This window comes from Primulina tabacum, chromosome 1 (genome assembly GCF_025594145.1).
Source record: "Primulina tabacum isolate GXHZ01 chromosome 1, ASM2559414v2, whole genome shotgun sequence".
Taxonomy (NCBI): Eukaryota; Viridiplantae; Streptophyta; class Magnoliopsida; order Lamiales; family Gesneriaceae; genus Primulina; species Primulina tabacum.
In genome coordinates, this window is record NC_134550.1 from 2,402,224 (window position 1) to 2,430,171 (window position 27,948).

At 36.2% G+C, this 27,948-nt stretch overlaps 6 protein-coding genes and 1 pseudogene across 10 annotated transcripts; 5 read left to right on the forward strand and 2 right to left on the reverse strand.

Annotated features, from left to right (window-relative positions):
- Positions 1–1,475: 1,475 nt before the first annotated feature.
- LOC142505518 (adenylyl-sulfate kinase 3-like) lies at positions 1,476–5,196 on the forward strand. Its single transcript, XM_075618568.1, has 8 exons — positions 1,476–2,024; positions 2,154–2,294; positions 3,021–3,170; positions 3,249–3,367; positions 3,490–3,574; positions 4,435–4,481; positions 4,767–4,848; positions 4,979–5,196. Exons 1-8 carry the CDS (start codon positions 1,736–1,738, stop codon positions 4,993–4,995), a joined length of 930 nt encoding a protein of 309 aa, XP_075474683.1. The 5' UTR covers positions 1,476–1,735; the 3' UTR covers positions 4,996–5,196.
- A 3,037-nt stretch (positions 5,197–8,233) lies between these two features.
- On the forward strand, positions 8,234–10,734 carry LOC142505592 (protein SHORT-ROOT-like). Its single transcript, XM_075618676.1, has one exon. The coding sequence runs from the start codon at positions 8,932–8,934 to the stop codon at positions 10,468–10,470; it is 1,539 nt and encodes a 512-aa protein (XP_075474791.1). The 5' UTR covers positions 8,234–8,931; the 3' UTR covers positions 10,471–10,734.
- A 2,140-nt stretch (positions 10,735–12,874) lies between these two features.
- LOC142505667 (uncharacterized) lies at positions 12,875–15,812 on the reverse strand. 3 transcript variants are annotated; one of them, XM_075618853.1, is made up of 3 exons: positions 15,376–15,812; positions 14,111–14,604; positions 12,875–13,918 (listed from the first exon to the last, which is right to left on the reverse strand). In XM_075618853.1, exons 1-3 carry the CDS (start codon positions 15,446–15,448, stop codon positions 13,064–13,066), a joined length of 1,422 nt encoding a protein of 473 aa, XP_075474968.1. In that variant the 5' UTR covers positions 15,449–15,812; the 3' UTR covers positions 12,875–13,063. The 3 variants fall into 3 exon arrangements, with proteins under 3 accessions (XP_075474968.1, XP_075475032.1, XP_075474896.1); XM_075618917.1 differs by having other exon boundaries at positions 14,111–14,686; XM_075618781.1 differs by having other exon boundaries at positions 14,111–14,723.
- A 4,558-nt stretch (positions 15,813–20,370) lies between these two features.
- LOC142506045 (ADP-ribosylation factor-like protein 8b) lies at positions 20,371–22,725 on the forward strand. Its single transcript, XM_075619213.1, has 6 exons — positions 20,371–20,629; positions 21,430–21,511; positions 21,618–21,650; positions 21,767–21,888; positions 22,089–22,250; positions 22,334–22,725. Exons 1-6 carry the CDS (start codon positions 20,592–20,594, stop codon positions 22,449–22,451), a joined length of 555 nt encoding a protein of 184 aa, XP_075475328.1. The 5' UTR covers positions 20,371–20,591; the 3' UTR covers positions 22,452–22,725.
- Positions 22,726–23,035: 310 nt separating this feature from the next.
- Positions 23,036–24,128, forward strand: LOC142505862 (pentatricopeptide repeat-containing protein At5g67570, chloroplastic-like; annotated as a pseudogene).
- Positions 23,912–25,911, forward strand: LOC142505940 (pentatricopeptide repeat-containing protein At5g67570, chloroplastic-like). 2 transcript variants are annotated; one of them, XR_012804518.1, is made up of 4 exons: positions 23,912–24,105; positions 24,360–24,517; positions 24,768–25,205; positions 25,269–25,911. XR_012804518.1 is itself a non-coding variant. In XM_075619106.1 (3 exons), the coding sequence occupies exons 1-3, from the start codon at positions 24,063–24,065 to the stop codon at positions 25,146–25,148; spliced, it is 582 nt and encodes a 193-aa protein (XP_075475221.1). In that variant the 5' UTR covers positions 23,912–24,062; the 3' UTR covers positions 25,149–25,911. The 2 variants fall into 2 exon arrangements, 1 of the variants encoding a protein (XP_075475221.1); XM_075619106.1 differs by having other exon boundaries at positions 24,768–25,911.
- Positions 25,912–26,018: 107 nt separating this feature from the next.
- On the reverse strand, positions 26,019–27,259 carry LOC142506123 (uncharacterized). Of its 2 annotated transcripts, none has more exons than XM_075619312.1 (3): positions 26,618–27,259; positions 26,382–26,518; positions 26,019–26,311 (listed from the first exon to the last, which is right to left on the reverse strand). In XM_075619312.1, the coding sequence occupies exons 1-3, from the start codon at positions 26,856–26,858 to the stop codon at positions 26,156–26,158; spliced, it is 534 nt and encodes a 177-aa protein (XP_075475427.1). In that variant the 5' UTR covers positions 26,859–27,259; the 3' UTR covers positions 26,019–26,155. The 2 variants fall into 2 exon arrangements, with proteins under 2 accessions (XP_075475427.1, XP_075475495.1); XM_075619380.1 differs by having other exon boundaries at positions 26,019–26,299; positions 26,618–27,258.
- Between the last annotated feature and the right edge of the window lie 689 nt (positions 27,260–27,948).

Sequence of the window (27,948 nt, forward strand, 5' to 3'; positions counted from 1 at the left end):
AAATTCAAAAATATATTTTTCAGCCTAATTAATTTGAAAATCACACATTTCAAATCATCGTCACAAATCTAAATCCTTCTATTCAAACGCAACATAAATAATTTTAAGATAAGTTGGCAATGTTCTTTGAGTGGATCTCATGTGAGACCGTCTCACGGATCTTAATATGTGAGACGGGTCAACCCTACTCATTTTCACAATAAAAAGTAATAACTCAGCATAAAAAATAATATTTTTCATGGATGACCCAAATAAGAGATCTGTCTCACAAATACGATCCGTGAGACCATCTCACACAAGTTTTTGTCATGTTCTTTTAGCAACATATGTTGTGACGCCATCAATAATGTAAAAAAATTATTCATACTAAATTTTATGTCATATTTTATTTTGTAACTAAAACAAAAAATTCACCACAAAATCCCTATCCGTTGTGATATACTATATCGTTGCGTTTGGTTTGTAGGATTAGGCGGGTTTATTTTTTTTAAACCCACCTAATCAAGCGTTTGGTACGATTTTTATTTAATTAGGTCAATCCCTCCTATTAATGATTAGGTTATATTAGGTAGGTTAAAATAATACATCCTCACCTCCTAGGATTATTTATCTCACTCTTAATCCATCATATTTTTTCAATTTTACCCTTCTCCTAAATCTAAACTCACCACCACTTCCTTCCACCGACCGCCCATTGCTGCCGGAAACCGCCGACCGCCGCCGCCGATTCCGGCCGACCCCGCCGATCTCGGCCGACCCCGTCGATTCCGGCCGAGCACCACCAGACGATTCCGGCCGACAACCGCCGATTCCGGCCGACCACCGCCAGCCGTCGATTCCGGCCGACCACCGACCTGCCGCCGCCCGCCGGCCGTTAGACCACCTCCGTCGCCGGGCCGTGACCAGACCACCGCCTGCCGGCGCCGGAGTAAAGAAAAAAAAATAAAGAAAAAGGGTAATTTCGTCATTTCATCAAAAAATTCAAAATTATCTCATACTTAAAAATCATACCAAACATAATACTATTTTACATAATATATTATTTTTCTTTCACAATCATTTTTTTTATCATTTACATACTAATCATTGGTTTATTTTATTCTTCCAACCAAACGTAGCCTATAGGTTTTTCATACAGTAAATATATTAGATTAGCCAATGAATATAATATAATATAATCAAAAAATTACGTGAGATGTTTTATATGTTAATTTGTTTTGATCACTTATAAAAAAATATTATTTTTTTTATCATATATATTAATTTTTATTATAAATATAAATAATATTACTTATCTCGTAAATAAAAATTGATGCAATCATATTGACCAACTCTAAATATAATTATGGTTCCGTATATAATTAACGATCCAGCTTCATATTTTTCTTCAAAGAAATGTCAATTCTATATTTGTGGTATGAAATTGCATGGTTCAAGTTGTATATAAAGCATTCGTTTGCTGATTCCCTCTCAATCTCTCCCACCAATGTCAACATCACTATAAATTCCGCCTTTCTTTCTCTGTTTCTTGATTCGGTTACAGAGAAAATCCAATTTTCCTGAGATATTCTACTAAATTATTTGAATTCTAGATGATCCTGTGTTTCGAATTGTTTCTTGAGTGATTCAGCGGTGCTTCCGATTTAATGCAATGCAATGCAAGTGTTCGTTCACGTGTTACTCTCCGCTGCATTGCGAGATATAAATTAGCGGTGCTTTCTATATATTTTTATTTATGTTAAAAGTGGAAAAAATGACCGCGGTTAATTGTCAAAAGTTGAACTTGGGTAAAACGGGAGATTTGAACTCTCCCCAGGCATTATACACCAGGTTGACGCCTGTGAAGGTGGCGGTGTGGAACGGCAAAGGTAAGAAATTGGGGATTTGCGGAGCAGCTGGAAGATCAAGCCTTTTGGCGCCAATTAAGGCGATGGAAGCTTCCAAGCCGACGACGTATGCCAATGGCCAGACGAAGGGGGTCGAACGCGATTCAGCCGGCGATGTTCACTGCAGCGGTTTCACGGGTATTTCGTTATTTTTGCCGTTTTATTCCTTTTTCCACCTTAGGATCGTTTAGGTCGTGGGAATTATTGTTTGAGATATTTTTGGAATTTTTTTCGCCTAATTAATTTGCTTGATAATTATATGCACAGATAAAAGCACGCTCGAGATGTCAACGATTGGAAATTCATCAAATATTGTGTGGCACAATTGTCCTGTTAGCAAGATGGATAGGCAGCACTTGCTTAATCAGAAAGGCTGTGTCATTTGGATCACGGGATTAAGTGGTTCAGGTTTGTGTAGCAATGGGATTTTTGGCACTTTAGCATCCGCTGACATTAGTATTTTTGGAAGCTTATTACGTTCTTGATCGATCCATGATATGTGTGGCTGCACTATTTTCATGTGATCAAGATAGTTTCTATGTTTTTACTTGTTGGGTATGGGAATGATTAAAATAGTCCCACGTTATTCTTGAGTGTGCTCTGAAGATGTTGACTTGAAGATGATAAAAGACGGTTTCTTGGAGCATTTCTTTGACTTAACTCCAACAGGGATTTAGCTAATAAGGGGACTATCGATTATTATTGACTTTTTCCTAAATTCTTGAATCTTGTGAATTGTGTAGTAATTTTATTTTGTCATATCAAATCGTCTGCAGAGGTTGAAATTTCTAAAAAGGAAAATTTTAAGACAGTGACTTCGTTTCTTTAGAATTCCTCAGTCTCCAGAAGAATTCATCCCATGGTACATATGCATGTTGTGGTCCAGCGTGATTATTTTTTTGTTTTTTCGTGCAGCAAATGATCTTCTAGTTTTTGTGTTTAAATTAGTTCTTCTTCTTCTTGCGTTATAATTCCTCTCTTGTCTTTCTTTTATGTTCTAGATTTAATACGGTTCGTCATTACTGGTAACTTCTCACATGTTTTTGCCATGCTTGGCCTTTATGTGCTGGTGGTTTTGGCAGCAGGAAGTTGGTGGTGGTATTTTATTTTATTTTACACAATCTCTTACTTCAGGAAAGAGTACTCTGGCATGCGCTTTAAGTCGTTCCTTACACAGTAGAGGAAAGCTCTCCTATATCCTCGATGGGGATAATTGCAGGCATGGTCTTAACCGTGATCTTAGTTTTAAAGCTGAAGACCGTGCTGAGAACATTAGAAGGATCGGTTGGTTTCTATGATTATTCTTTTCAAACAACTTTTCATTTATTTCGATTTGAAATGCTTATTGATTTACTTCATCAGGAGAGGTAGCAAAGCTCTTTGTGGATGCTGGAGTCATTAGCATTGCAAGTTTAATATCTCCCTTCAGAAAGGACCGGGATGCCTGTCGGGCTTTACTTCCTGAAGGAGATTTTATTGAGGTTGGTATTGTCTTTGGAAACTTGTTTCGCTGATTTGATTTGCCTCCGGTTTCTACGGGCAGGCAAGCAAAGTTGTGAAAATGATAGCTCGAATTACTGAATTTAAGTACGGTGATATGCAGGTATATATGGATGTTCCTGTACAAGTGTGTGAGACTAGGGATCCAAAGGGGTTGTACAAACTTGCAAGAGCTGGAAAAATCAAAGGTATGTGTTGTATTGCTGAAGATTGTGATTCTAAAAAATATTAATGGTTTCTCTTATCTACTATAGTTCATTACTTTGTCATTATGTCCTAGAGATTAAAGTCCTTGAGTAGCTGTTCCCTGGCCAATTTCTTCTCTAGCTTCTTCGCACTTATGCGTTATTTATAGATGCATTGAACAAATTTTGGTTCAAGAAAGCAAGTATCAAGCTACAAGCACTTGGCCCTGCTGGGAGACTGGACCCGACCCACTTCCACATGGCATACATCTAAGGCATATAAGAGCGAATAAGCTACAGCGGTTCCCTGACTCATTATTATTATTTTTTGGTACATTTAATCAATATTTTCAGCATGGTATACAGTTACAGAATCTTAAGTTTCAAAATCGATTGGTACACAAAGAAGTATTCTTGATTGTCATGGGAAACGATGGGAGTAGTGCATGACTACTATATGAGTAAAGACTCCTCTCATGAGTCATAAAAGAATCACAAGATCACAAAGTTATTTAACTTTTATATCTGACACTTGAGTGAGCTGAATTATGCCTAATCTCATACTAGATGCAGCTAAATATTGTTTTTTCTTTTCACTCTTCTCCAATCCGTTTACAAAATATCATGTGATTTTTTGTTTGATCTCTTTGTGCGAGTGTGCCTTATGAAAGTACTATCTGCACTGGCTTCAACTACCCTTCGGGGAATTGTTCATGTTGTTGTTTTTAAGGGCTTTGAAATTAAATTATCTTCTTCTACTATTAAAGAGGAAGAAACCAAAGACGTATGTTTCCTGTGATTTATTGAAGCCCCTCCATTGCATTTATATTTTCCGAGAAATCAACTTCCTTGCTCTTTAACAGGTTTCACCGGTGTTGATGATCCATATGAGCCACCTTTGAATGCTGAGGTATATACTTTTCTAGATTCAATAACAAATGTTTACTTGCTAAAGTCTTTTCTCATTCACAGATAGCCACGTGACACGATACGTCTTGTGCTCTTGAAGCTACTATGTTACCACATTAATATTGTGTTGATTCAGTGTTACCATGATTAATTATGTTCAGTTAGCTTTTCACAACAAGTTTCTTTTTTTCTAAAACATGATCCTCGATTTTACAATATAATGTCTTATGAAAGAAAATTATAGAACATGGTTTTCCAAAGCGATCTCTTTTTCTTTTTCTTCCAGATAGTGCTGCAGCAAAGCGAAGAGATGTGTGATTCTCCAACTGTTTTGGCTAAAGTCATTGTTTCGTTCTTGGAAAGAAAAGGTTACCTCGAGGCCTGATAGCCTCAACCTCTCATGCCTGATGAGTGAATCCCCAGTCTATTCGTGCATGTTCTGTGTGTGTTATTTGTTCCATCAACAAATTTATCTTATTTAAATATGTTCGTTGTCAGCGAAAGCGCACAGTTGATTGATCAATCAACTGAGGAGCAAATAATTTCCAACTTCTGAATGGTGCATCAATGTTTAATCTGTGAATAATCTATACTAGTTATTGATTAGAAACTAGTTTGCCTGTAATTTTTTATTTTATTTTTTATCTTGCGTACTTATGAATTGTAATAGATTGAATTACTGTCTTGATCAATAATGAAGCGTTTGTTGTATTTGATTTGGTTCTTCAGTGTCGTGAATAAAAATATATTTAGTGTATTGTAGTACGATTATTTTCTGACCATTCAATGTGCTGAATCAGATTCTGAACAAATTTTCTTACCATAGCTTTTGATATTATGGTTCCTCTCCAATAATCTAATGTAATAGTGACAATATTTGCTCCTGAATTTTATCATAATCTTCGTCTGTCAGATGGGTACAAGACTTGACAAACCGAGATGCATATAAGACTTGACAAACCGAGCAAAACCATTGAGGTGGTAATTGTACAATCCAGAAAAATAGAAGCTCAAGGACTAAGGAGATTGGGGATTACTAATTTAGGAAACTAACTGTAAATTCTAGAGATGTTGAAACAGTATTGAGCCGCCATACTTCGGTGCGGGATGACTACGAATTTGGCGGGCTATAAAAAACTGTGTGGATTTGTCCAACTCAATCCACTTCGGGTTGTGGGTCAGACGGACCAATCTGTCCACTACCAAAAGGGTTGTTAAAATCTTAACTCAACCCGCATTTTGATGGTTTGTATCAATCCGACGGTTTGACTCATTTGACAACTCTATCCTAATATCAAATATCAATAATCTAACAATCCCTTCTGGTAGGCACCTAAGTCAAAAAAATTGTTAGGTTCGTATGGATATCTTATTGCAACTCGAACGATTTTGGACGCTGTGCGATATGTTAACCGATGAAAGGGTCACGTAGTAGTTCTAAAATTTTGAAAATGTTGTACATAAAATTTATGTATTTTTAAACATTAGAAGAGATTTTGATCTGTCTTACTTTATACATGAAAATGGAACTTAAATTTGAGTGTCTTTTGAGCGAAAATGGGGTAAAAAGTTTGATGTCACTTATTCTTCTTGTTCTTCTTATCATTCTATTTTGGTCAAGCATCATATGGGGACCAATAAATAATTGTATCATGAGTTATGGAAGTGGATGCCTCGTGTAGCTAAATTTATGAGGCTTTGTTTGGTTAGAAATAGATCGAATAAAGGGGAATGGGTAGATTTTAGGATAGGGCAAATTATATATAAGATAGGCTACCGCGTGAATCTAAGGACTTTGTTCGATGATGAACGGTCTTGAAGAATCTCAAATGCCTTCAAAAAATATATAAAGAAAAGATAGGAAGAATAATTTCAAAGTCTTAGCTACTTTTGTAGCTATACATTGAAGAATTAGAGTTTTGGATTTTAGAGTAGGTCTCTTGTGAGACGGTCTCACGAATCTTTATCTGTGAGACGGGTCAATCCTACTGATATTCACAATAAAAAGTAATACTCTTAACATAAAAAGTAATATTTTTTCATGAATGACTCAAATAAGATATCCTGTATCACAAAATACGACCCGTGAGACCGTTTCAAACAAGTTTTTGCCTGGATTTTAAAAATTAATAAGCTCCATCAACTCCATGGATCCAAAAACAACAAACATAAAAAAAATGATTTTTTTATTTTTTATTTAGTCTAATGGTTAGTATATGGATAAAAATATCATTCATTTAATAAAATGTACTTTAAAAAAAAAATACATCAACCAGTCTTTTGATCAAAATTTTTTAATGCTTCCAATAATAAATAATTTGCATTTTCGTGTGGAATTTTAAAAGCCTAAAATATAAATTTAAACTGACGAAGACTTTTGCTTTCATTGTCATTTTGACGCACTTTCTAATAAGGTTTTGTTGTTACTCTCCAAACAAAAGATATTTCAGTGCAAGTCTCATATTGCCGTCTTCCCTTTTTTTTTATCTTTTTTTTTCCAGATTTTTTATTATATATTGGTGGTTAATGACACGACATCTAATTTATAATTATATAATATAATAATATTATTTTATAACTCAATGCTTCTAAGTTCTAATTATATAATATAGTTGAGATAGGTGGAAAGTTGAGTTCGGCTACCTTAAATGTTTGGTGATTTTCCATGTACATCCTTTTGATTTCATTCTTGACACTTTCGGCCAAGAATTTTTTGTTTATTTTACTTTTGGAAGTTCTTCCAAATTTTAGTTTCAAGGACAAATCCATCATGTTCCTAAGAATGTAAGATAAATAAATAGATGATCGAAGATAATACTATTTCTTATATCGAGTGTTCACGTCAAAAGAACGAAGTTGTCGTCGCATTAAATCTGTGGTAAATAAAATTAGGTTAAAAAAGTGAGGGGTTCGTTGAAAAATTTTCCGAATCGAAAAACCTACCCATGCATGAAGCATCGATTCACCATTTGTTTTTTCTTGGTATTTATTAGTGACCAAAAGAGTTTGGTACCTAAATTTAAAGTTGAGACTCTTTCAATTCCGACGAAAAATTCTTGGGAAATTATTTGGACCCAATTTAATAAAATGACTTAAAAAAAACCCTGACCGGCCTAAATAGATCGATGAAGAATTTGGAACCTTTCACTTCACATTTTGTCTCCATTTGAAACGAAATACTATGTATTATTTACTCATTTCTCGAAGAAGACAACAATAGTCCAAAGAAGGAATTTGGTGCAATGATTGGAAGATAGAAGAAAATAAAATTAAGGGAATAATTTAATCGAACTTGTGGTATAAGACTTGCATATTCATATCCATCACCAATATTTATCTATAAAATATAACATTTTTTTTGTTAAAAACTGAAGCAAAATTTGCATAAAGCATAGCACATCAGATATCAATTGAATTGGTCAAACGCACGAAACCGTTGGGGAGGCTTAGTCTAAATCAAGTAGATGAACCAACTTTGCACGCACTATAATATTTGCAACTTTTCTCGAGGAAATAAGCCATCAATACACAACATGGGGTGGAGTGAAAAAGTGAAGAGCATGCCCTAGATTTTGGGGAGATTTATATGAAAACCAATATAATATATGAAATGAGATTGAGCTAACAAATATATAAGAATGATGGGTTATTTTGTAGTAATAATTATATATAAAAAAGGAGATTAAAGTGGGAGATTTATTGGCAGAGTTTGGAGAGGGATTGGGGGGCAAGGAATGTGGGTGAATTGTTGTGTTGGTGGTGATGATACTGCACGCCGGCAGCTTTTTCTTGTGTCTCTTTCACAACCCATTGTCACGCCTACTCCCACTCACTCATTCCACCAATATTATATATGTAAATCTCCACAAAAAAATACACAGTTTTGGGTGTCTTTTCTCTTTCCTTCACACACAAAACACACAGACTACAAGGGGTCTATGAAAAGCTCATCCATTGAGCCACTTGATGCAAATGCTTTTGTCACTTTTAAATTTTTCTTCATCTTTATAAATCTAGCTACTTGGATAACTATATGTTGAATTTGAGTGTTGTAATCTTTTAGAGTAGTACTTCTTCATGTGGTACGCAATGATATTAGTGGTAGTATAATATCAAATATTGAGTAGACTTTGAAAACCATCTATATCCAACTCACCACTTCATCTCTTCCAATGGATTCCACCATAAAGAAGTTGGAAATAAAATCCCAAAAAGCTTTATACGTAGAGAAATTCCAATTTCAAGATTCTCCTCTCTACTTAATTCAATTCCCCAGTATCCTATTTCTCACCAAATTTACATAAAAAAAAGGAAAAACAGAGAGAAACAACTCCATCTTTCTCACCTTTAATTTCTCCACTCCAACAATATTACTATATATTCCAACAGAATCACAAAACCAAAGCCAAAGTTTGAATTTTTATTTGATGTGTGGGTCTCCTCTTGATTAGATGGATACTTTGTTTAGACTCGTAAGCCTCCAATCCGATCAGTCTCTCAATTCCAGCAGAACTTCCAGCAGCTCGAGATCCTCCAGGCAAAACCTTTATCAGCAAGAAGACGAAGAATGCTTCAACATTTTCATGGATGATGAAGATTTCTCTTCTTCTTCTTCCAAACACTATAATCCCTATCCCCACCACCAACTCCACCACCACCAGCAGCACCATACTGCTTCGAATACGCCCACTCCCACCACCACTACCACCACCGGCAGTGCCACCCCGACCCACCAACATGTCTATGATCAGTCTGCCGATCAATTCTCTTATTCTCCGGCACGTGACGTGACCCTCGAATTCGCTGCCTCACTTTCAGGGCAGAATAGCAGGTGGGCTTCTGATATTCTCTTGGAAACGGCGAAAGCGATAGCCGACAGAAACAGTACTCGCGTACAGCAACTCATGTGGATGCTCAACGAGCTCGGATCGCTTTACGGAGATATCGATCAGAAACTTGCTTCTTACTTTCTCCAAGCTTTGTTTAGCCGCATGATGGATTCCGGCGAGCGCACGTACCGGACACTGATCTCCGCGTCCGAGAAGAACTGTTCTTTCGACTCTACTAGAAAAATGGTGCTGAAATTTCAAGAAGTTAGCCCGTGGACTATGTTCGGCCATGTTGCTTGCAACGGTGCGATAATCGAAGCATTGGAAGGTGAGAGCAAATTACACATAATTGACATTAGCAACACCTTTTGCACGCAGTGGCCTACTCTCCTCGAAGCCATAGCCACGCGTAGTGACGAAACCCCACATCTGAGGATCACAACCATCTTGGTCAGCAAATCTGGAGGCGCAAACGGTGGCGCGGCGGGGGTGCCAAAGGTTATGAAAGAGATCGGCAGCAGGATGGAAAAGTTTGCTAGACTGATGGGCGTGCCCTTTAAGTTCAATGTCATACACCATGCAGGTGATTTATCTGAACTGAGTTTAGCTGAATTAGATATCAAAGAAGACGAAGCACTCGCCATAAATTGTGTGGGGGCATTGCATTCCGTAGCAACAGTTGGTAATCGTAGGGATTTGTTGATATCCATTCTTAGGAGGATGCAGCCTAGAATCGTGACGGTTGTTGAAGAAGAAGCTGATCTTGATATCGGCGTTGATGGGCTTGAATTCGTTAGGGGTTTTCAAGAAAGTCTGAGATGGTTTAGGGTTTACTTCGAGGCATTGGATGAGAGCTTCCCGAAGACAAGCAATGAGCGTTTGATGCTTGAAAGGGCAGCCGGGTGCGCCATCGTGGACCTGGTGGCGTGCCCGCAAGCGGAGTCTGTGGAGAGGAGGGAGACGGCGGCGAGGTGGTCTCACCGCCTGCAAGGTGGCGGATTTAGACCTGTTTCTTTCAACGAAGAGGTATCCGATGATGTGCGCGCCTTGTTGAGGAGGTACAAGGATGGATGGTCGATGATACAGGGCTCAGATTCCACCGGAATATTCCTTTCCTGGAAGGATCAGCCGGTGGTATGGGCTAGTGCGTGGAAGCCTTGATGATTGAGAGGACTTCCCACAAGAAAATGCTCACGAGGAGCCAGCCACACGTGTGTCTCGGGTTTTAGTTGGCACGTGCATGGAAGGAATTTGTGAAAATATTGGTGAAATTTCTCGGAGAAAAATATGAAAAAAGGTATTATTGGTCTTTATTTTTATTTTTTTTTGAGGGGTTTTAATTATCATTCTCCCATTTGGATTTGGATAGAATTAATCTACTTTTTTTTAGTAATCTTGTTCCCAACTTGTGATTATTTTGCAATATTTTCTCACATGTCACTATGCCAACTTCAAGAATGCAATATAAGTTATGAATTCTTTCCAATTACAATTAATATATCTCAACCTAGTCTAAATCAAACACCATTTGCAAGGCAAACAAATATTTTAATATATTAATAGTGATGATTACACACATATCCTTTTAATTAAATTTTTTTTTGTAAATTGATTTGACATTAATTTTAATAATGTACTACTTTAATTAAATGGAGTTGGTATTAGGTTAAAGATGATTTCACTAAGAATATTGAGAGCCTAAAAAAAAGTTGTTAATCACTAAATTCACTCGAACTTATAAAAAGACGTCGTTTTCATGAGTTTATAGAAAAATATTTAGGACGGCAATGGAGTTGGGTCTTGTTTGGAAATCTAATTCTATCCTAAAAGTGTTTAGTCTTTTGTGGCAATATGGTGGTGTCCTCGTGGAATCTTTTTCTATAAATATTACTGTATGCTTTTTGCCTGACTATATGATTGTAGTATTTGTCGTTTTATCAAAAATTATAGTTGATAACAACTCTGCAAATCAAATCTTTTAAGCAATACAATAACTCAAGTGTCGTATTTCAATTCGATTATTCTACTCAACAAAAATAATTATTACATCTAACAATCTAATCTATATTTGATAATGGATCCTTCTCAAAATTTAAGTTAATATAACTATTTATTTCATTATACATAGATTTAAAACGGTGATTCAAAACAATTAATTAGCGAATAAAGGATTGGCCCCCATGTCATGCTTTTCTGATTTCTTTATTATTGAAGGTTACGTTTGGATGGAATTATTCAGATCTGTTAGTGGGATTTCAGATAATTCTTATCTTGTGTGAATCTGAATTATATGGAGCGCATTCGAAAATCTTTGACTTGATATTCTTCAATCCAAGTTCATTACAATATCGGGATTCGATAGATTAACTTGATTTTGAGAGGAAAAAAAAAGTGTTTAATGAATATTTTTCAAATGACTCGATTTCGCGAACATTTTAAATAATTTGTATCAACTTATTAATTAACAAAATAAAAGTTGAAGTGAGGAAATTTAAATTCACATAATTTAAAGAGGATCCAGATAAAAGTCCAAAAGAGTTTAAATGTTTTTTTAGAATCCAAGAAATACCCCTATTTCATTTTTAGAATCCTTTTTTTTAATGAAAAATTATATTTATGTAAAAAAAAGGTGATAAAAAATCTAATAATAAAAACAATAATAATAGTAATAATAATAATAATAATGAAGGGCAAATAGGCCCACCAAAAGGGAATAAATATTTGAGTGGGAACTTCTTTTAATGGTTAACATCTTTATCTTTTGATGAGACTCGCCATGCTCCCCTCCACCTTTATATTAACATTCCCCCACTACCTTTCTCATCTCTTTTCATTTAAAATTATGTAACCAAATAATATTAATAAATAATATACAGTGCTCTTTATTTCAAGATTTTAATAAATTTTTAAACACAAAAATAAAAAAATTTAAAAAAAAAAACCCTTTGCTCTCTAATTTATCCAAAAGCTTTGATTTTGTTTGATATGAAAATTGACGAAGACTGGCAGTTTCCATTCTGTTGATGGAGTCCAGGTGCAAGCTGACAGCAATTGCTTATTATACCTTTTGAATTATCTTGCTCTGATCCATGTGCATCAATGTTATACCATGTAAAATTTACACACACACACATATAAAGAACATTATATTCATATAATATTATTTGATCATGTGAGTCTCGTTCGTTATAACATTAACCCCATCGATTGGGGTCCGAAGACATAGATTTGTCCAAACTTCAAAGGACGTAAACCGACTACAATTTGTAATTTTTACAAATAGAGGTCATTTTTAAATTTATAATCTTTCTTTCAATTTCTTTTCTAAATGACTTTCTTAGACTAAATAACATGATACCATCAATTGCACAAGGTTATTTTATCAAATAAAGGTTTACTTTTTTATTTTTATTTTTAAAAAGATTGACCCAATTCTCCTTTTGAATTTCTGCGTAGATGTTTCGGCCCATAAAATTTATTAAAGCCCAATGATATGAATTTATCCAAATGTGAGCCGATGACATAGTGCAAGTGTGCAACTCAGCACCAACCATAGCAAGCGAAATTTAGAAAACTATCAGTAATCAAAATAAATTCATTCTATACTCCCTATACACATCATAACTGGGAATGAATAATATACACCGATTTTCAGAACTGTAAACCTGAAGATTCCAAGAAAATTGGAGACAATAACACGACATAAAAACAGAGTGAGTAGCGTTGTGATGCAAGAATTGACCTCTCCAGATCTTCAGAATTTTGTCCCCCTCCACGCAGCAGGAAGCCTCCATCCCTTGTGCCAAAAAATCGACACCCTCGACCATAACGGGAAACCGAAACTGTAATCAAGAGGACGATCTGCAGCTCCTCCTATGGTTAAAGGTAACCATACATATCTCGAATCCCTCAAGTCGGCTGGATTCCAGCGGTCGGCCATGAATATAAAAAAACCGGGTAATTCTGGTAAAGGAAGAACGAATGTACTCTGAGCAAAGAATGTTGTGAGTCGAAAGATTTTGTTCCCACCGAGGCATGGGCTCCCCATTGTCTCCCACGGCCCCATTATCGATTCAGATGCGTGGGCAAGAGCCTCATTTGGGGCCCAACCCGTACATCCTGAGGTGATCATGTAGTATGTTCCATCGTGCTTAAACAGAGCTGGTGCTTCTCGATGTTGTCCCACAAGAATTCGCCTCATAACTTGTGTGACGTCAAGATACTCTTCGTTGAGGGGACCGATATGAAGCTCGCTATTGTCATCAGATGAATAGATGAGATAAGCGACACCATCATCATCTTTGAAGATGGTCATATCTCTGCTGTCAAATCCATGGGGACGTATACTGTAGAGGTAACTGAAGGGACCGGTTGGATGGTCACTAATTGCAATTCCTACAGAGGCTTTGGTATAGTTAGCATCGTCTATGTGCATCCACATTACATACTTTCCGGTCTTATCATTGTAAATTACTTTAGGCCTCTCCAGAACGTTTGACTTGTGAAGGTCATGAGGCTCATTTTTCTCATCGGCTGCAAGGGCGATGCCTTCATTTTTCCATGTCCACAAATCACTTGATGAGTAACATCCCACACCAATAACATCCACCTGTAAGGATGAGAACAAGTATGAGCGAAGTAAAGATTGAATCTTGATGCATTTCCAAAGTTGGACCCTGCGATTTGCAAGAGTAAAATTTAATGGCCATGTTGTAATCTTCATTCGATCACACACCAACACTAAGTAACTAACAAATGCGTTACAAAACATTTTCCATGTAGAAGAAAATTCCGAACTTACCCTTGCTGCTCCTTTTCTGTGGGCATGATAAGTAGGACCATCTTTATATTCACCATACCAATAGAAATTCCGGGATTTATCATCATACAAAATACCACCTCCATGGGCTTGTATAGGAATTCCTTCAGTGTCGAGCCATATTCTCCCTGGATAGTAGTATAAACTCTCGTTGCCAGCATCCTTCATGGGATTCATAGCCCTATCCATATTTGGAAAAAAGATGTGCCTTATTTGAGAAGACTCATCGAGAAATTCATCAATCAAAGTAGTAGGGCGCCTAGGTTTTCTTTTAGCAGCTCGTGGGGATCGCCTCCTTGGTGGAGGCATCTGTATATTTTCCTCCTCGACTTCTTCTAGTTCGCGAAATAGCTGATAGTGGCCCACACTTTTATGTATCTGTCGTTTATATGCATCTGAGTCGCTAGTTAAAGTGTATAGATGAAGGATGACAAGAAAACCAACAAGGCTCCACACTAAAATTGACCATCTGTTCCCTGCATTGCAATGTAAAGTAGTTGGTTTCCGATATTTGTTCCTCATCCTCATTTTTTTCGTTTTCCTATCTCCAGGACAATGCTGCATTTGGAACATTCAACCCCATGGAGGTCCAAAACTAAAGTCACAAAACTCATTGTGTTTAGAACATAGTTGAACGGTTTTCTATGCAATATCAAAACATGTGAGCACACCAAAAGGTCAGTGAAACCGTAGGAAACCAAATAGCTTTTCACGACACACAGCCTAATAAAACTGAACTGCAACAATGGTAATTCTGAAGACTGAATGAACTCATGCTTCAATCTTGTCAAACAAGTTTCATAGCAGCGAAACTGTCTAACTAATTACGATCATTTCACAATGAACAGCGAACTGAAAGAACATGGGTAAATGCAAGTCTCATATCGCTATTATCATCGTTAAAAAACTGAGCTTCGAATCACAAATCCTGAAGAATACTCAGATTACATAATAAAGGTTTCCTCAAAATTAAGCCACAAAGGATTTCTGAAAATCACCAACAAAACAAGATTATTACAAAAAAGCCCAACAATCCCGTTCGCAAGCAAGATTCAACTCAACCAGCGGCATAAGTTTCACATAACAGAAACCCATAAACAGATCCATGAAAAGCTCGATCATATATAAGAAAAGCCCCAATAAAATACCACGAACAAAAGTCCAAATAACGACAATCACATTAGAAATATCAAGAAACGCAAGAACTAGAAAATCATGAGGTCTACCCGAAAGTCAAAGAAGCTCACCCGCAGTCAGAAACTGGAAGAAATTTCTCAACAAAGGCTTGGCGGTGATAGCTCTCCTAAATCTTTTCATCATATCTAACACTCAATATCATGAGCATACCTTCATTAAATTTCTCAAACAAATGACACGGTACACTCCAGAGAACCCCTTTAGACTTTATTCTGCAGATGACATTAAAAGCGTGAACAAGAAGATAATTTTAAAGGGAATTGATGAGTACAGAGAAAAAGTCAGAAACTTTGAACTGGGTTCTGGTTATTCGTTGGATCTTGAGTTGATTGACAACGACGACGATGATGACTTGAAACCTATAATGGAACTCTTGCCGTTTTTACGGCGATAATTATAAAGCGGTGTCTAGAATTTATTTTCTAGGATTGTGGATTAGCACTTGGTAAATTTGGATTGAATTTTCTTTGGGAAAATGGTGATTGGATAAGATCATTAGTTATTGCAACAAGGAAACTAAATTTAGGAACTTTAACTGTAGATGGTCCATGGAACAATTAAATTACGAGCGTATTAATTACTCAATTTTTTATGTGAATTTTGGGCATTCCAAATTCCAATTAAAGTAGATCTCATGTTGTACGATCTCCGTGAAACAGTCTCACGGATCTTTATCTGTGAGATGAGTCAACTTTACCGATTTCACAATAAAAATTAATAATCTTAGCATAAAAAGTAATATTTTTTCATGGATGACCCAAATAAAAGATATGTCTCACAAAACTACGACTCGTGAGATCGTCTCACACAACTTTTTATCTTCAATTAATGGTGGATGCTTTTGTTTCCAAATTTACTGCTTGGAAATCAATCAAAATACTCACAATTGTATTCTTGTTTTTCAGTTTCTACTTATTTATTCATATTATTCTATGATATGTTTAGAATATATATTTTTCTATTATAGGGTTAGAATATCTTTTACGTTTTAATATAATATGTTCAATTGATAATTTGAATTTAAAATAAAAACACGTGAAATTTACAAGATGATCAGTTGAATATATCATATTAAAATACAGAGAGTGTATTACTCTAGGTATAACACATAGTTAACTCAATAATTTCTATACATTCCACTTGAAAAATAAATACTGAATGCAAAACTAAAAGATCCTGCCAAACTATATTTTTATCCGTGTAAATATACATGAGAATGTGAAACCTTTTTGAATTGTACAACACTTGTGCCCCAAATTTCCAACTCCTAAAATGTACAAGTTCCAACTTCATTACATAAATTTTTTGTCGAATAATTCAATGAATTTCCTGCAAATTTATTTTGGGCAATTTTTGTACTTAATATTTACACTGGCCTAAGGGAAAATGGACCACCTATTGTAGCATCTTCCTCTATCTTGAATGGCTTTTTCACACCAATCAACACCAAATCACCATGAAAATGGAGAGGCTTAGCATTGCTGACCATGGTACTTCAGTTTTCAGTTTCATTGGACCACATTTGTGCAAAACAATGTCTGAGAATGCTTCTTGGACATATGAACAACTCACCAGTTTAGATAAATCCGGGTATATGTTCCTTAGGTCCTATATTGATTGGCAAAAAGCCAGAGTCATGGAATATATTCCTACCGGGAGGATTAATCTTCCATCTACTTCGCAATTTCCTGATAAATTGGCTTCGATACAGACGAATCTTGACAGAATCTGCGCGATAGAAGTGAGGATTCGTGTATTTTAGTTGTGACTTGGAATGTTTCTTGAAATGGTACATTTTGAAAAGCTAGTGGTATGTTACACCCCTTTTTCTGTTGGCCATTCTTATGCATAGCCCGCCTATGGTTAGCTTGAGGTTTTTGACTAACAAAATTTGAAATAAGCATGTATAAAATACCTACAGTAGGTAAATCTCCAACTTGAGTACAATTGTTTCCTCAATTTTCTGGTGAATAGGTGTAATTAGGTGCACCGGAAAAAGGGTCACAAACTCCCTGGATTTCTCGATCTTCATTACTCTCGTTCTTTACGAACACTTCACGCATGCGCACCTCCGAAATCTTTAAGTTTATCTTTGTTCATGACAAGGGAAAAATGAGAAAAACGAATATGTAAGCGGTGTCGAGAATGAAACTCGACTTTTACTTCAAAATTTTCTAGACACCTGAGTTTTGAAATTGTGAACTGTGTAGCCAATCTGTATTAAGATTCGGTCGGAAAATGCGGATTTTGGGCATGGAAGCAGGTCTGCTAAGCTGTTGTTTTGTGGGGTTTGCTCAAATTCCTTCAAACTTGAACAGGTGTCGCGCGCCAATGAAAGTGAACAAAATTCAATCCATTAGCATCGATGCAGAAAAATGATACAATAATGAAATTGCGTACAATGAAGTTCATAATCGCCTACATATCGAATACCAAATCGATACCAGTTAGAATCCAGCTCATTGTTGTTAGAATCCAACAAGAAAAGATTAATCTTAAACGCAGCAAAAAGAGCACTTGTCAGATAATGAACACGTTTTTGGTCTGATGTACAAACTTTGTGTCACTTTCACTACAAGAACGGGACGATATTGCAAAGCGAGTAGAACTGAGCCAGAGCCGCAATCCATTAGTCTAACCAATTCAAATTGTTTTTTGTCACACATATATTTGTCAGAAAAAATTACAACATAATCACATTATACCATATAATATGTGTGAATCCCAACAATCGATGAAGCATTAGTTGTCGAAAACTCACCTAATCCGGCAAATAAAGACACCAGGTCGGATGAAACGACCACAAGATTTACCAAGAAACTAGAGTTACATGGAAGGAAACGTCCAAATTTACACCGTAATATAAGCATAAATGGCCCTTTACAGTGTTTGTATGACTTGATGACAAGACTGCGTCATTTGGACGATAAAATTTTGAATACTCGATGATCCTTTTCTCAGACGATGAATTATAAAATCCAACAATTTGCAAGTTTTCGAGTCGTATGGATGCAAAACAGTCCGTATGTGCAGCAATGTATTCTTAACTTCTCCTATAGCTTGATGAGCATCATTTCCAGCATCGAATATAGTTTTCTCGAGCTTGTTAGCCCTCTCTATTGACTTCTGGTTTGCTGCAATGACCGCACTGCTACCAATTCTGCAGTATTTATCAAAACCGGCCAAATGATGATTCAACAGCATGCGAACTAAGGTAAATATTAAGTAAACGAAAATTGAATTGCATCAAATTTACATGGCAAAAATGGCGAACAGAACAAGAAGCAAGAATATTATCAGATATGAAGAATGCTGTTGATCGACTATTTGAGATGCTGCGCTGCATGATTTCTTTAAGACTATAAAAATCCCGAATCCCATTCCATTGAGTAACCAGAGTCCTGACACTGCATATCCATGAATTCCCCTAAACGCCTCAGACTTGATTTAAAAAAAAAAAAAAAACGTTTACCAACATAATATCATAGTATACTTTTCGAATGAAAAAAGTCTTTAAATTGTTAGCATATTAACTCACAGCCAGTAATGTTTGTTCCGGATATCATAATCTCCACCATAATGTTTGAATTTTCGCAACGGATCAAGACTTCTGGCGATCTGGTATGATATAGGGGAGCCAAACACTAACGAAATTTGAGATAACAGAAATATGGAAGCCACGAGAAACACAATAGGAATAGGAATGGTACTCTTTTGACTGGATTTAACCATAGCTACTTCAATATGTTTTCTGGGATTTGGTTGAGAAAAAATTGATGGATGGCAAATACAAGATGAAAAAATTCAAGCAACTGAAATCTTTCACTTGTTTATTAAGGTAAGGATAGCTTGTAACAAAAGCCCAAGAGTATGCTATTGGTGCATAACACAGTCACTATATTACATATACATATGGACATCGAATCGCTACAAAATTTATTTGGATTGGCATCGGAATCACTTTATATGATCTTTAAAATATAATTTAAATCAAAAGAGATGATACAACCATATTACATATACATACAGTTCAAAGTCAACTTTAGTTCATGGAAAAAATGATTTTCAGTAAGCTTACAGTATAAGGGACGTACTCTACCATAATTGTACATTTACAATAAATAATTGGCAAAATATTTGAGCTCGCCTACCTTCAGTCATCAACAATTATATGGGAAAAATTTACTATGGTCGACGTCTAACTCATTCGATATCAATATTATTCTAAATTAGGCATGTCAATGAGTTATGTTTGGATAGAATTTCACGATCTCATATCCATCTTCGTCTTCATACCCGTAAGAGAATTCGATATCATACCCTAGCCAAATATCTGATTACCACCTATAATTTCATTTCTCAAATTTAATTTATTTCGAGTAAGTTACAAATACTTACTAAATTGTTGAGAACAATAACAAAAAAATTTAAAAAATTAACATTACAGAAAATAATAAAATATTAGAAACAATTTATTTTAACATCATTTTCCAACAAAAATAGCATAACTTTATACTATTATTTTTTTCATTATATCTAGCTAATAGCATTCAATAAAAACAAATTAAAATTAACATCATAGTCGAAAAATTATATATATATATATAATATATTTATTTATTTAATTAATTGGGTATTCGAGTCGGATATGAATAAAAAATATTAAGATCCGCATCCATCCTTGTACCCGGAAATTATATACCTTTCGAATCGAGTATCGGATTCTCCGTCGGATCAAAAAAAAATTGTTATCCTTATTCTAAATTTGAAACAGAATCTTAGATTCCAAATCACTTATAATAAATATCACTCTAAGCTAAAAAAATTAAATGTCCTAGTGAAATCAATCACAATACAAAGACATTAAATTCCTATAAATTAAAAATTATATTTCTAATTATGATTGAATAATTCCCATATTCCCATATTAAAATTTAAATATTATATCATTATAATAAACAATATAATATGATAATTTTTGTTGCTGTCCCAAATTTCTCGGCGTGTGATTCGTCTTTCCATCATTCTTCCCCAGTCCATATGATGATAATCCCGGGCCAAATCCGTAATTTCATCGTAACACTGGGCCCGTTACTGTTACAGGTATTTGATTCCTAATGGGTGTACATCATCGTACCATATATAATCGAATCAATCAGCTGCTGAGGACTGGTCTGGGAGAAAGGAAAAATTTTGAGAGGTCAATTGGGTGAAGACAGAGGAGAGATCCGTCACGTTTCCCAGTCGTCGTGAATCGATCGTAGCAATGGGTCTCTGGGATGCTTTTCTCAATTGGCTTAGAAGGTCTCTGCTCGTTTCTTTTTTTCGCGTGGAATGCCTTTATATTGAATGAAAATCGAATCTTTCATGGTGATTCATTGTCGGGTATCTGAAATATTTTCGAAAGTTATGCATAAGTTTGTAATATGATTAGTTTTTAGCGAATTGGTGAAGATGTACTGGGTTGGATTCTGGGTCGACCCCTGTTTCGGGTGTTTGTATATCATAAATGGAGAATGATATGTTTTTTGAAGGTTTTACGTTGTGGTGTGTTTCGGTGCTGTTTTTGTAACTTTTTTTTTGTCTGATTTACTGAAATGATAAGAAGATTGGCGTATGCTTTGTGTGCGTGGAGCTTTTGATATTATGTTTGAGATTCGAATGGCTATCTTATCATCTGTGATGGATTTTCAAATTGCTTCCATTTTTTACTAAACACCATTAGAGGTTGAGATGAATGGAGGTAGCGGGGGCCAAGGGGGTAGGGGGAGCAGTTGCCGCCTCCGTTTTTATGCATGATACATTAATGAAAGCATGGCTTCGACTCCCTTAAAATTTACTATGATAGCTACATATATTGCTTGATGCTAAGGATTTTGTTTGGAGTATCTTGGAAAAAGGACAAGTGCGGCACTATATGACGGATCAGTCACCCCAATTCAAAAGAAAGAAGCCCATCAAAACACAAAATTGTGAACCTGATGGAATATTTAATTTTGTTTGGAAGAGTCATTTAAAAGAAGATTTTGTTGTTACTTGTTTGGTGTTGAACGAAAAATTTCTTTTTGAATTTACAAGAAGTCATTTTTCTTTTGTGGTTGCAGCCTCTTCTTCAAGCAAGAAATGGAACTGTCTTTAATTGGTCTTCAGAACGCAGGAAAAACTTCGCTCGTTAATGTTATCGCTGTAAGTTAATGTATATTGTCTTTTCATACACTGGTTTGCAAGTTTAGCATAAGTTTTTCATTAACTTCATCAATGAACCGAGCTTTGCATTTTAATATTTTCCTAGACTGGTGGATACAGTGAAGACATGATCCCAACGGTTAGTTTCCTTCGGTTCTGTGTGGTCTGAAATTTTTAAAATTCAGTTACCTGTATTCTATTCTGGATTATTGATGTATTTCAAGATATCTGTTTAGAGAATCTTTTATTTTTCAGGTGGGATTTAATATGCGAAAAGTCGTTAAAGGAAATGTCACAATGAAACTGTGGGATCTTGGAGGTCAACCAAGATTTCGCAGTATGTGGGAGAGATACTGTCGTGCGGTTTCTGCCATTGTGTAGCTACTCACGCCATCTTCAGTTTCTTATACAAGTGCTTTTAGTATTTGGAGGGCATTCATTTTAAATGAAACTCGCCACTTACATATAGTATTTGAAGGGCATTCATTTTGAATGAAACTCGCCACTTACTATGTTAATTTAAGACTGGAGTAATGTTTCTTGACTTAATCCGATTCTTGCGCATCTTCTGTTGCAGATACGTAGTTGATGCTGCCGATCAAGGCAACATCAATATCTCTAAACAAGAGCTTCATGATTTACTGAGTAAACAATCACTCAGCGGTATTCCTTTGCTGGTAGTAGGAAACAAGATCGACAAGCCTCAAGTCGTGTCTAAACAGGAGTTAACTGATCAAATGTGAGTGGCAATGTGTGTTGGGTGTACTTCTTTTCTTGCACAGTCTGTGTTGCGTAATCTAAAAGTAGGATAATGCCGTGCAGGGATTTGAAATCTCTGACAGGGCGAGAGGTATGTTGCTATATGATCTCGTGCAAGAACTCGACCAATATCGACCAGGTTATTGATTGGCTAGTGAAGCACTCGAGGTTGAGGAGCTGAGTATGGATTCCATAATGGATTTCTATCGTTTTTCTCGTTGATACATAATCTGTACATTCTTGATTTCTTTTTTGTCTATTTGGCTGGCTGCTTTCTTCAAAGTTGGCAGTGTTATGTATATTTAGTTACGTTCGATTCTTACCACAGAAGAGTATCATTTGGCTTTAGGATAAATTCATTCTCTGCTTGGAATTGTCGGCGGAAACATATTTGTGTTGGAATGTTTCCTTTGCAAGTGCAAGCTTGCGAGGAATGATGCATAACATTTCTTTTATATTTGTTTTTTTATTTTCAGTGTTTTACCCTATAATTTATTTGAATTAAATTTCAAACTAAACACTTTAAAGGTTTATTTAAGCAAACTAAGTTAAAATAATCTGATAATAGAATTGAATTAATTGAATATCAGTTAGATACATATGAAAAATTTTATGATTATAAATATTTTTATTTAGCAAATTATATCATGTTTGTATAGAAACTCGATTTTTGTAATAATAATAATCAAAATTCACGTTTTAATGTGTTTTTTTTTTTAATTTATTAGAAGAAGAAATAATAATAATAAAATTTTATGAAAAAAACATATAGAAGGGAGGATAATCTTGAATGGTTTCTTTCATGGAGGCCTCAGCACCTCCAAACCTTCCAAATCCCCGACCGCAACCTAATCTCGAAGCCACAAAGCAGAAATTTTTGAATCATGGAATTCAACCAACTCCCAAAACTCCAAAATCCAACCGGCGGCTCGCCAAAGAAGCCTCCAAGCAGCCCCTACCCCTTACGAATGTGCAAAAACTGGAGATTGCAGAAGAAACCATTTCCAGATAATCAAGTATGAGTACAAGAAGTTCGCGAAATCCATGAAAGAAAACAATAAAATGGTGGGCATGCCTTGGGAGGGGTTGGAGAAGCTCTGGTTGAGAGAGCTGGCGAGTCAGAATTTGGAGTGTGGTGGTGACAAGTTGAAGCCTGAGAGCTTTAGGGAGCTGAGTGATATGATTGAATGTGAAAGGGACAAATTCTCTTGGCTTTTGGATGATGATGTTGAGATTGAAGATGGATTGTTTGAGAAAAATGGCAGAGGTTGGGTCCCGCGTAAGCGAAGCAACGCTGAGCGATCAAGTTTCTGATAAATAGGATTCTGTTTCTTGCTTAGCCATTTGTCATTTCAATTGATTTTCTTGCTGCTTATTGGGATTGCTACTTTAGGCTAAGTGAAACAGATTTGAGAATGGAAGATTGGAAATTCTCACGTATGATGAGACAGACAGGGTTGCAGTTTACAGAAGGGCGAATACGGAAGATAGTAGAAGGGCTAGGGTATAGAGGACAGTGGAGGCATGCATTGTTTGTGGTGGAATGGCTTTATAACTTGAAGGATTTTAGCCAGTATAAGAGCAGGAATATGTTTTTTTTTTTAAATGGAAAAAGTCACGATATTTGATAACGATTCTGTTCTTGACAAAGATGGCCCTTTTGAGGTATTTTAGTAGAAGCGATAATTTAGTGTACTTCAATTTATGAAAAAACACCATTACCATATCTCAAGGACCTCTTTCAAGAAACTCTGTGGAATTCTTGGCGAAGGTGATGTAAAATAGACGCTCAATGGTGCTTTCAGGAACACTTCTCTCTCTACAAATCGATAAGGGTATTTACAATGAGTGGTCATCAGGGCAACCTGAATCCTATATTATGAATTTTTTTATTTTTCATTTGACTCTTACTGGCGTTGCCTTTTGAAAGCAATGCTGCAATCTGAAAAGTAGGACCTTGTCCACGATTTTTTTGAGAAAATGAAAAGAAGCGGGGAAGCTCTAAATGCATTGACATAGGTGTTCTCCCCCTCATCAACATATATTCTCTATTGTGTTTCTGTTCTTATCTGCTTTTTGTATTCCACAGTTCTTGTGAAGGCCTTCTGGAAAGAAGGTAAACTTAATGAAGCTGTTCAAGCGGTCTGGAATTTGAAAAGGAGAGGTGTAATTGGAATAGCAAGTGTATATTATGAGCTAGGTCGCTGCCTTTGTTATCATGGAAAGTGGCGAGAAGCTACTTTGGAGGTTAGGCTTCAGACGCAAATTTCTCGTATTATTTCTTAAATGCCACAGATTTGGCTTAAGATGGTGAAGAATTACATGATTGCTGGTAATATGACAGGAGCAGCCATAAAAATAAAGTTGAGCATGTTTTGTTCTTGAAGATGAACGACATCTGAACGTTGCTTCTATGAAAAAAAAAATCCAATGTTTTTTTCTACGTTAATCTCTAACTCCATTCGTCATAAATTCAATTCTTGTGAAATTTCTGCAGATTGAGAAGCTAAGAATACTTCATGCTACTCGACCTTTGGCAATAACTTTCTCAGGCATTATATTGTCTGCCGTGAATGGTGGGCACGATCAAGATTGCGTTTCCATCTTTGAGCACTGCAAAACCGTCTTGGCTCCTGATATAGGAATCATCAATGCCACGTTGAAAGTTTATGGTAAGAATGATATGTTTCATGAAGCTAAAGAACTATTCGAGGAGACTAGGAAAAATAGTTTAGATTTAGATACAAGTGTCAAAGGTCACGTTTCTTCCCCCAAAACCGATGCATACACTTTTGGCTCTATGCTTGAGGCCTCTGCAAGTGCTCACTGGTGGGAGTTCTTTGACTATGCATATAAAGAGATGAACCTCTCAGGTTAAAAGCTGGATTTTATCAAACATTCTGCGTCATTATTGGAAGCATCCCTAGCTGGAAAGGTACTCTACTGGTTTACTCACCTATCTCTATCTTATTTCTGATTTAATTTTTCTGCTATCTAGAATAGGACCCGCGGTGGTAAAGAGGTTTTAATTTTCTGATACGGTGGCATTTACTGGAGCACTTGTTTGACACAATCTTAGAAGCTGGTGAGATACCTCCTGTATCATTTTTCATTTCAGTGAAATGGTATGTCAAGCCACTGCTCAATGTGACTATGAACGAGCTGTGAGTATTGTCAACTCAATGGCCCATGCTCCATTTCAAGTTGGTTTTGAACAGCGGGTCAATCTATTTGAGAAAAATGCGGATATGATTGATCGTGCCAATCTAAATGAGCTTCGAGAAACCCTTATCAGTCGAGATTTAGCACAAGAAGCTACTGTCTTAAATTTGTCCAGGGTATTGCGATACATATGCAGATCTCACGACCATGGTTCAATGATAGGTAAAGTTACTTCAGATAGCTGTGATGGAGAATCAGATAGCAGTGAAAGCACAATCCTTCTTAACTTTTGCAATAATATTGTCCAGATTTAGCGGACAATGATTATACTCGTCAGGGAGACTCAAACAATAGGATGCGTTGTGCCAAAACAAGCTTTAACAGGGAGGATCAAGAAACGGAAGAAAATGCCGGTGTAACAGAACTTGTTGAGCAGTTTTTGGACGATGATCCGGAATGGGCTCTTTGTGTAATTTGAATTTGATCATTTTTGTAAACAGAAACAATTATAAAATAAGTACTAGTGGATTTTTATAAATTTAATTTGATGTGTGATCATAATTCACATGCGTTCGAATCACATCCAGTACTTAATAATCCACTTTATTAAATCTAACTTTTCCTCGACAACAAAGAAGTGTTTTTTTACATGTAACATGTAAGGCAAGAAAATAAGGGACTGTGGGAAGGCGAGAAAGTTGTAGCTATGATTGATTCAGTCAGTCAAGTTCCAAGTTCAGCTATACTCTGTAAGGATGGTCTCCACTGGCCTCCGCTGGCCTGATACCTTCCCAGGCCGCTCCCGATGATTGCTCCGCCACTGCTACTGCCGCTGCTGCCGAGGTGGTGCACATCTTGGTGTTCCGTCTGAAAAAGTATCTGGCGGAGTGAAAAATTAACTTCCAAACTAAAGTCAACAATTCGCCTCAATTAAAGAGAATGAAGCTACCTTCTTGGAACAAGAATTTGCCGATTTTGGATTGGATTTTGAATTGGTTTTCTTTTGCCCCGCGTTAAATGCTCCTCCCTCCTGCAACGTCTTTCTGACTTCGACGCATTTCTTTGCAGCAAACCCTTTCAGCACATCTGTACATTCACGTTCAAGAAAGCCGAAGACTTGATCAAGAAACCAAACCCGGAAACTCAATACCAAATAAACTAATTCGAAATGGATAATCAACCAACCTTCAAAGCTGACAAGCCTGTAAACCTGTCCAAGAAGCAAGATATCATCAGGCCGGAGAAGCTTCAGCTGCCTCCCCGGAGGAACACCTACGTTTTCACGGATAAGCGCCACGTAGTGCCCGGGGTTCGAATTCATGACCTGGTTGGCACACACAGGCGAGTAAATCCTCTCCACCTTATCGTTCCCCGGATGCTGTATCACCACCGTCGTCGCCGCCTCCGCCGCCTGGCAGTTCCCCATGACTATATATATCCTACGAATTAATTAACTGGAAGTTGGGTGGTGGTTAAACAATCAAATTCAGTTAAGCATCTACCAAAAGAAATGCGACAGATGGACATAAACCCTTCATTTATAATCCATGATGACGATGATTCTGAAAAGGGATAAGAGAAACAATCAAAAGAAGAAGAAATTCTTCAGAATACATCGATGGTTGGCGAGCGTATTAATTGGTGGAATAAATCATATATATAGTTGAAAGTGAAGGAAGAACAATAAAAAAAAACAAAAAATGGAGAAGATAATTTACGAAAGGAGCTAGCATTAATTAAATGGGTTAGACATGGGATGTTAGATGTGCCTAACTGCGTGAAAATGGAGATGGCGGGCTCTAGCTCATCACCAACACTTCTGGTGGGTGGGAGAGACGAGCCACTTCCCAAGTATTTTTATATTTATTATCTCCATTATAAATATTATAATTGTTCTGAAAAAAAAAAAATTTTATGGTAAAAAGTAAAAACCCCAAACTTTCAAAATTTACCAAACTACACACTTTATAATATTTTTCTCTCTACTCAATTGTGAATTTCTTCACAAATGAGAGATCTATTTATAGGAAATCTTTATAAATAATCCAAAAATAAAATACATCATTACCTACATCATCACACACTAATTTTCAATATTTACAACTCTTATTTTCAACATTCAAATATTCAACATTCAAATATTCAACACACACATTTTAAATATTATTTTTCAACATTTAATATATTATTTTCAACACTCTCCCTTGTGATGATGATCATGATACGAAGATGTCTTCATTACGTGTTTTTGTACTGCCTCGTTAAAAACCTTACTAGGAAAAACCCATTGGGATAAAAACCATAGTAAGGGAAAAAGAGTGCAGTCACGTAAGCTCCCCCTCAAGTTGACACGAACAATTTTTCACAAATTTCGTAGATTGCGCATCCCAATCTTATATATGTGCTTTCTGAATATTGACGTAGGAAGTGCCTTTGTGAAGAGATCTGATGAGTTTTCACTTGATTGAATGTGACGAACATCAATACATTTATTCTTCTCTAGCTCTTTGGTGAAT

Bases quoted from the DNA above. Each gene is read 5' to 3' on its own strand.
- LOC142506045 (XM_075619213.1), top strand. From the start codon at position 20,592: ATGGGTCTCTGGGATGCTTTTCTCAATTGGCTTAGAAG. The intron at 21,889-22,088 runs GTAGCTACTCAC...CTTCTGTTGCAG, and splicing joins CGTGCGGTTTCTGCCATTGT to ATACGTAGTTGATGCTGCCG. The intron at 22,251-22,333 runs GTGAGTGGCAAT...AATGCCGTGCAG, and splicing joins CAGGAGTTAACTGATCAAAT to GGATTTGAAATCTCTGACAG.
- LOC142505940 (XM_075619106.1), top strand. From the start codon at position 24,063: ATGGTGCTTTCAGGAACACTTCTCTCTCTACAAATCGATAAGG. The intron at 24,106-24,359 runs GTATTTACAATG...TGTATTCCACAG, and splicing joins CTCTCTACAAATCGATAAGG to TTCTTGTGAAGGCCTTCTGG. The intron at 24,518-24,767 runs GTTAGGCTTCAG...AAATTTCTGCAG, and splicing joins GGCGAGAAGCTACTTTGGAG to ATTGAGAAGCTAAGAATACT.
- LOC142505518 (XM_075618568.1), top strand. From the start codon at position 1,736: ATGTTAAAAGTGGAAAAAATGACCGCGGTTAATTGTCAAAAGTTGAAC. The intron at 3,575-4,434 runs GTATGTGTTGTA...GCTCTTTAACAG, and splicing joins AAGAGCTGGAAAAATCAAAG to GTTTCACCGGTGTTGATGAT. The intron at 4,482-4,766 runs GTATATACTTTT...TTTTTCTTCCAG, and splicing joins AGCCACCTTTGAATGCTGAG to ATAGTGCTGCAGCAAAGCGA.
- LOC142506123 (XM_075619312.1), bottom strand. From the start codon at position 26,858: ATGGGGAACTGCCAGGCGGCGGAGGCGGCGACGACGGTGGTGATACAG. The intron at 26,519-26,617 runs GTTGGTTGATTA...GTGAATGTACAG, and splicing joins CAGGCTTGTCAGCTTTGAAG to ATGTGCTGAAAGGGTTTGCT. The intron at 26,312-26,381 runs GTAGCTTCATTC...TCACTCCGCCAG, and splicing joins CAAATTCTTGTTCCAAGAAG to ATACTTTTTCAGACGGAACA.
- LOC142505592 (XM_075618676.1), top strand. From the start codon at position 8,932: ATGGATACTTTGTTTAGACTCGTAAGCCTCCAATCCGATCAGTCTCTC.
- LOC142505667 (XM_075618781.1), bottom strand. From the start codon at position 14,701: ATGTTCCAAATGCAGCATTGTCCTGGAGATAGGAAAACGAAAAAAATG. The intron at 13,919-14,110 runs GTAAGTTCGGAA...TCATCCTTACAG, and splicing joins ACAGAAAAGGAGCAGCAAGG to GTGGATGTTATTGGTGTGGG.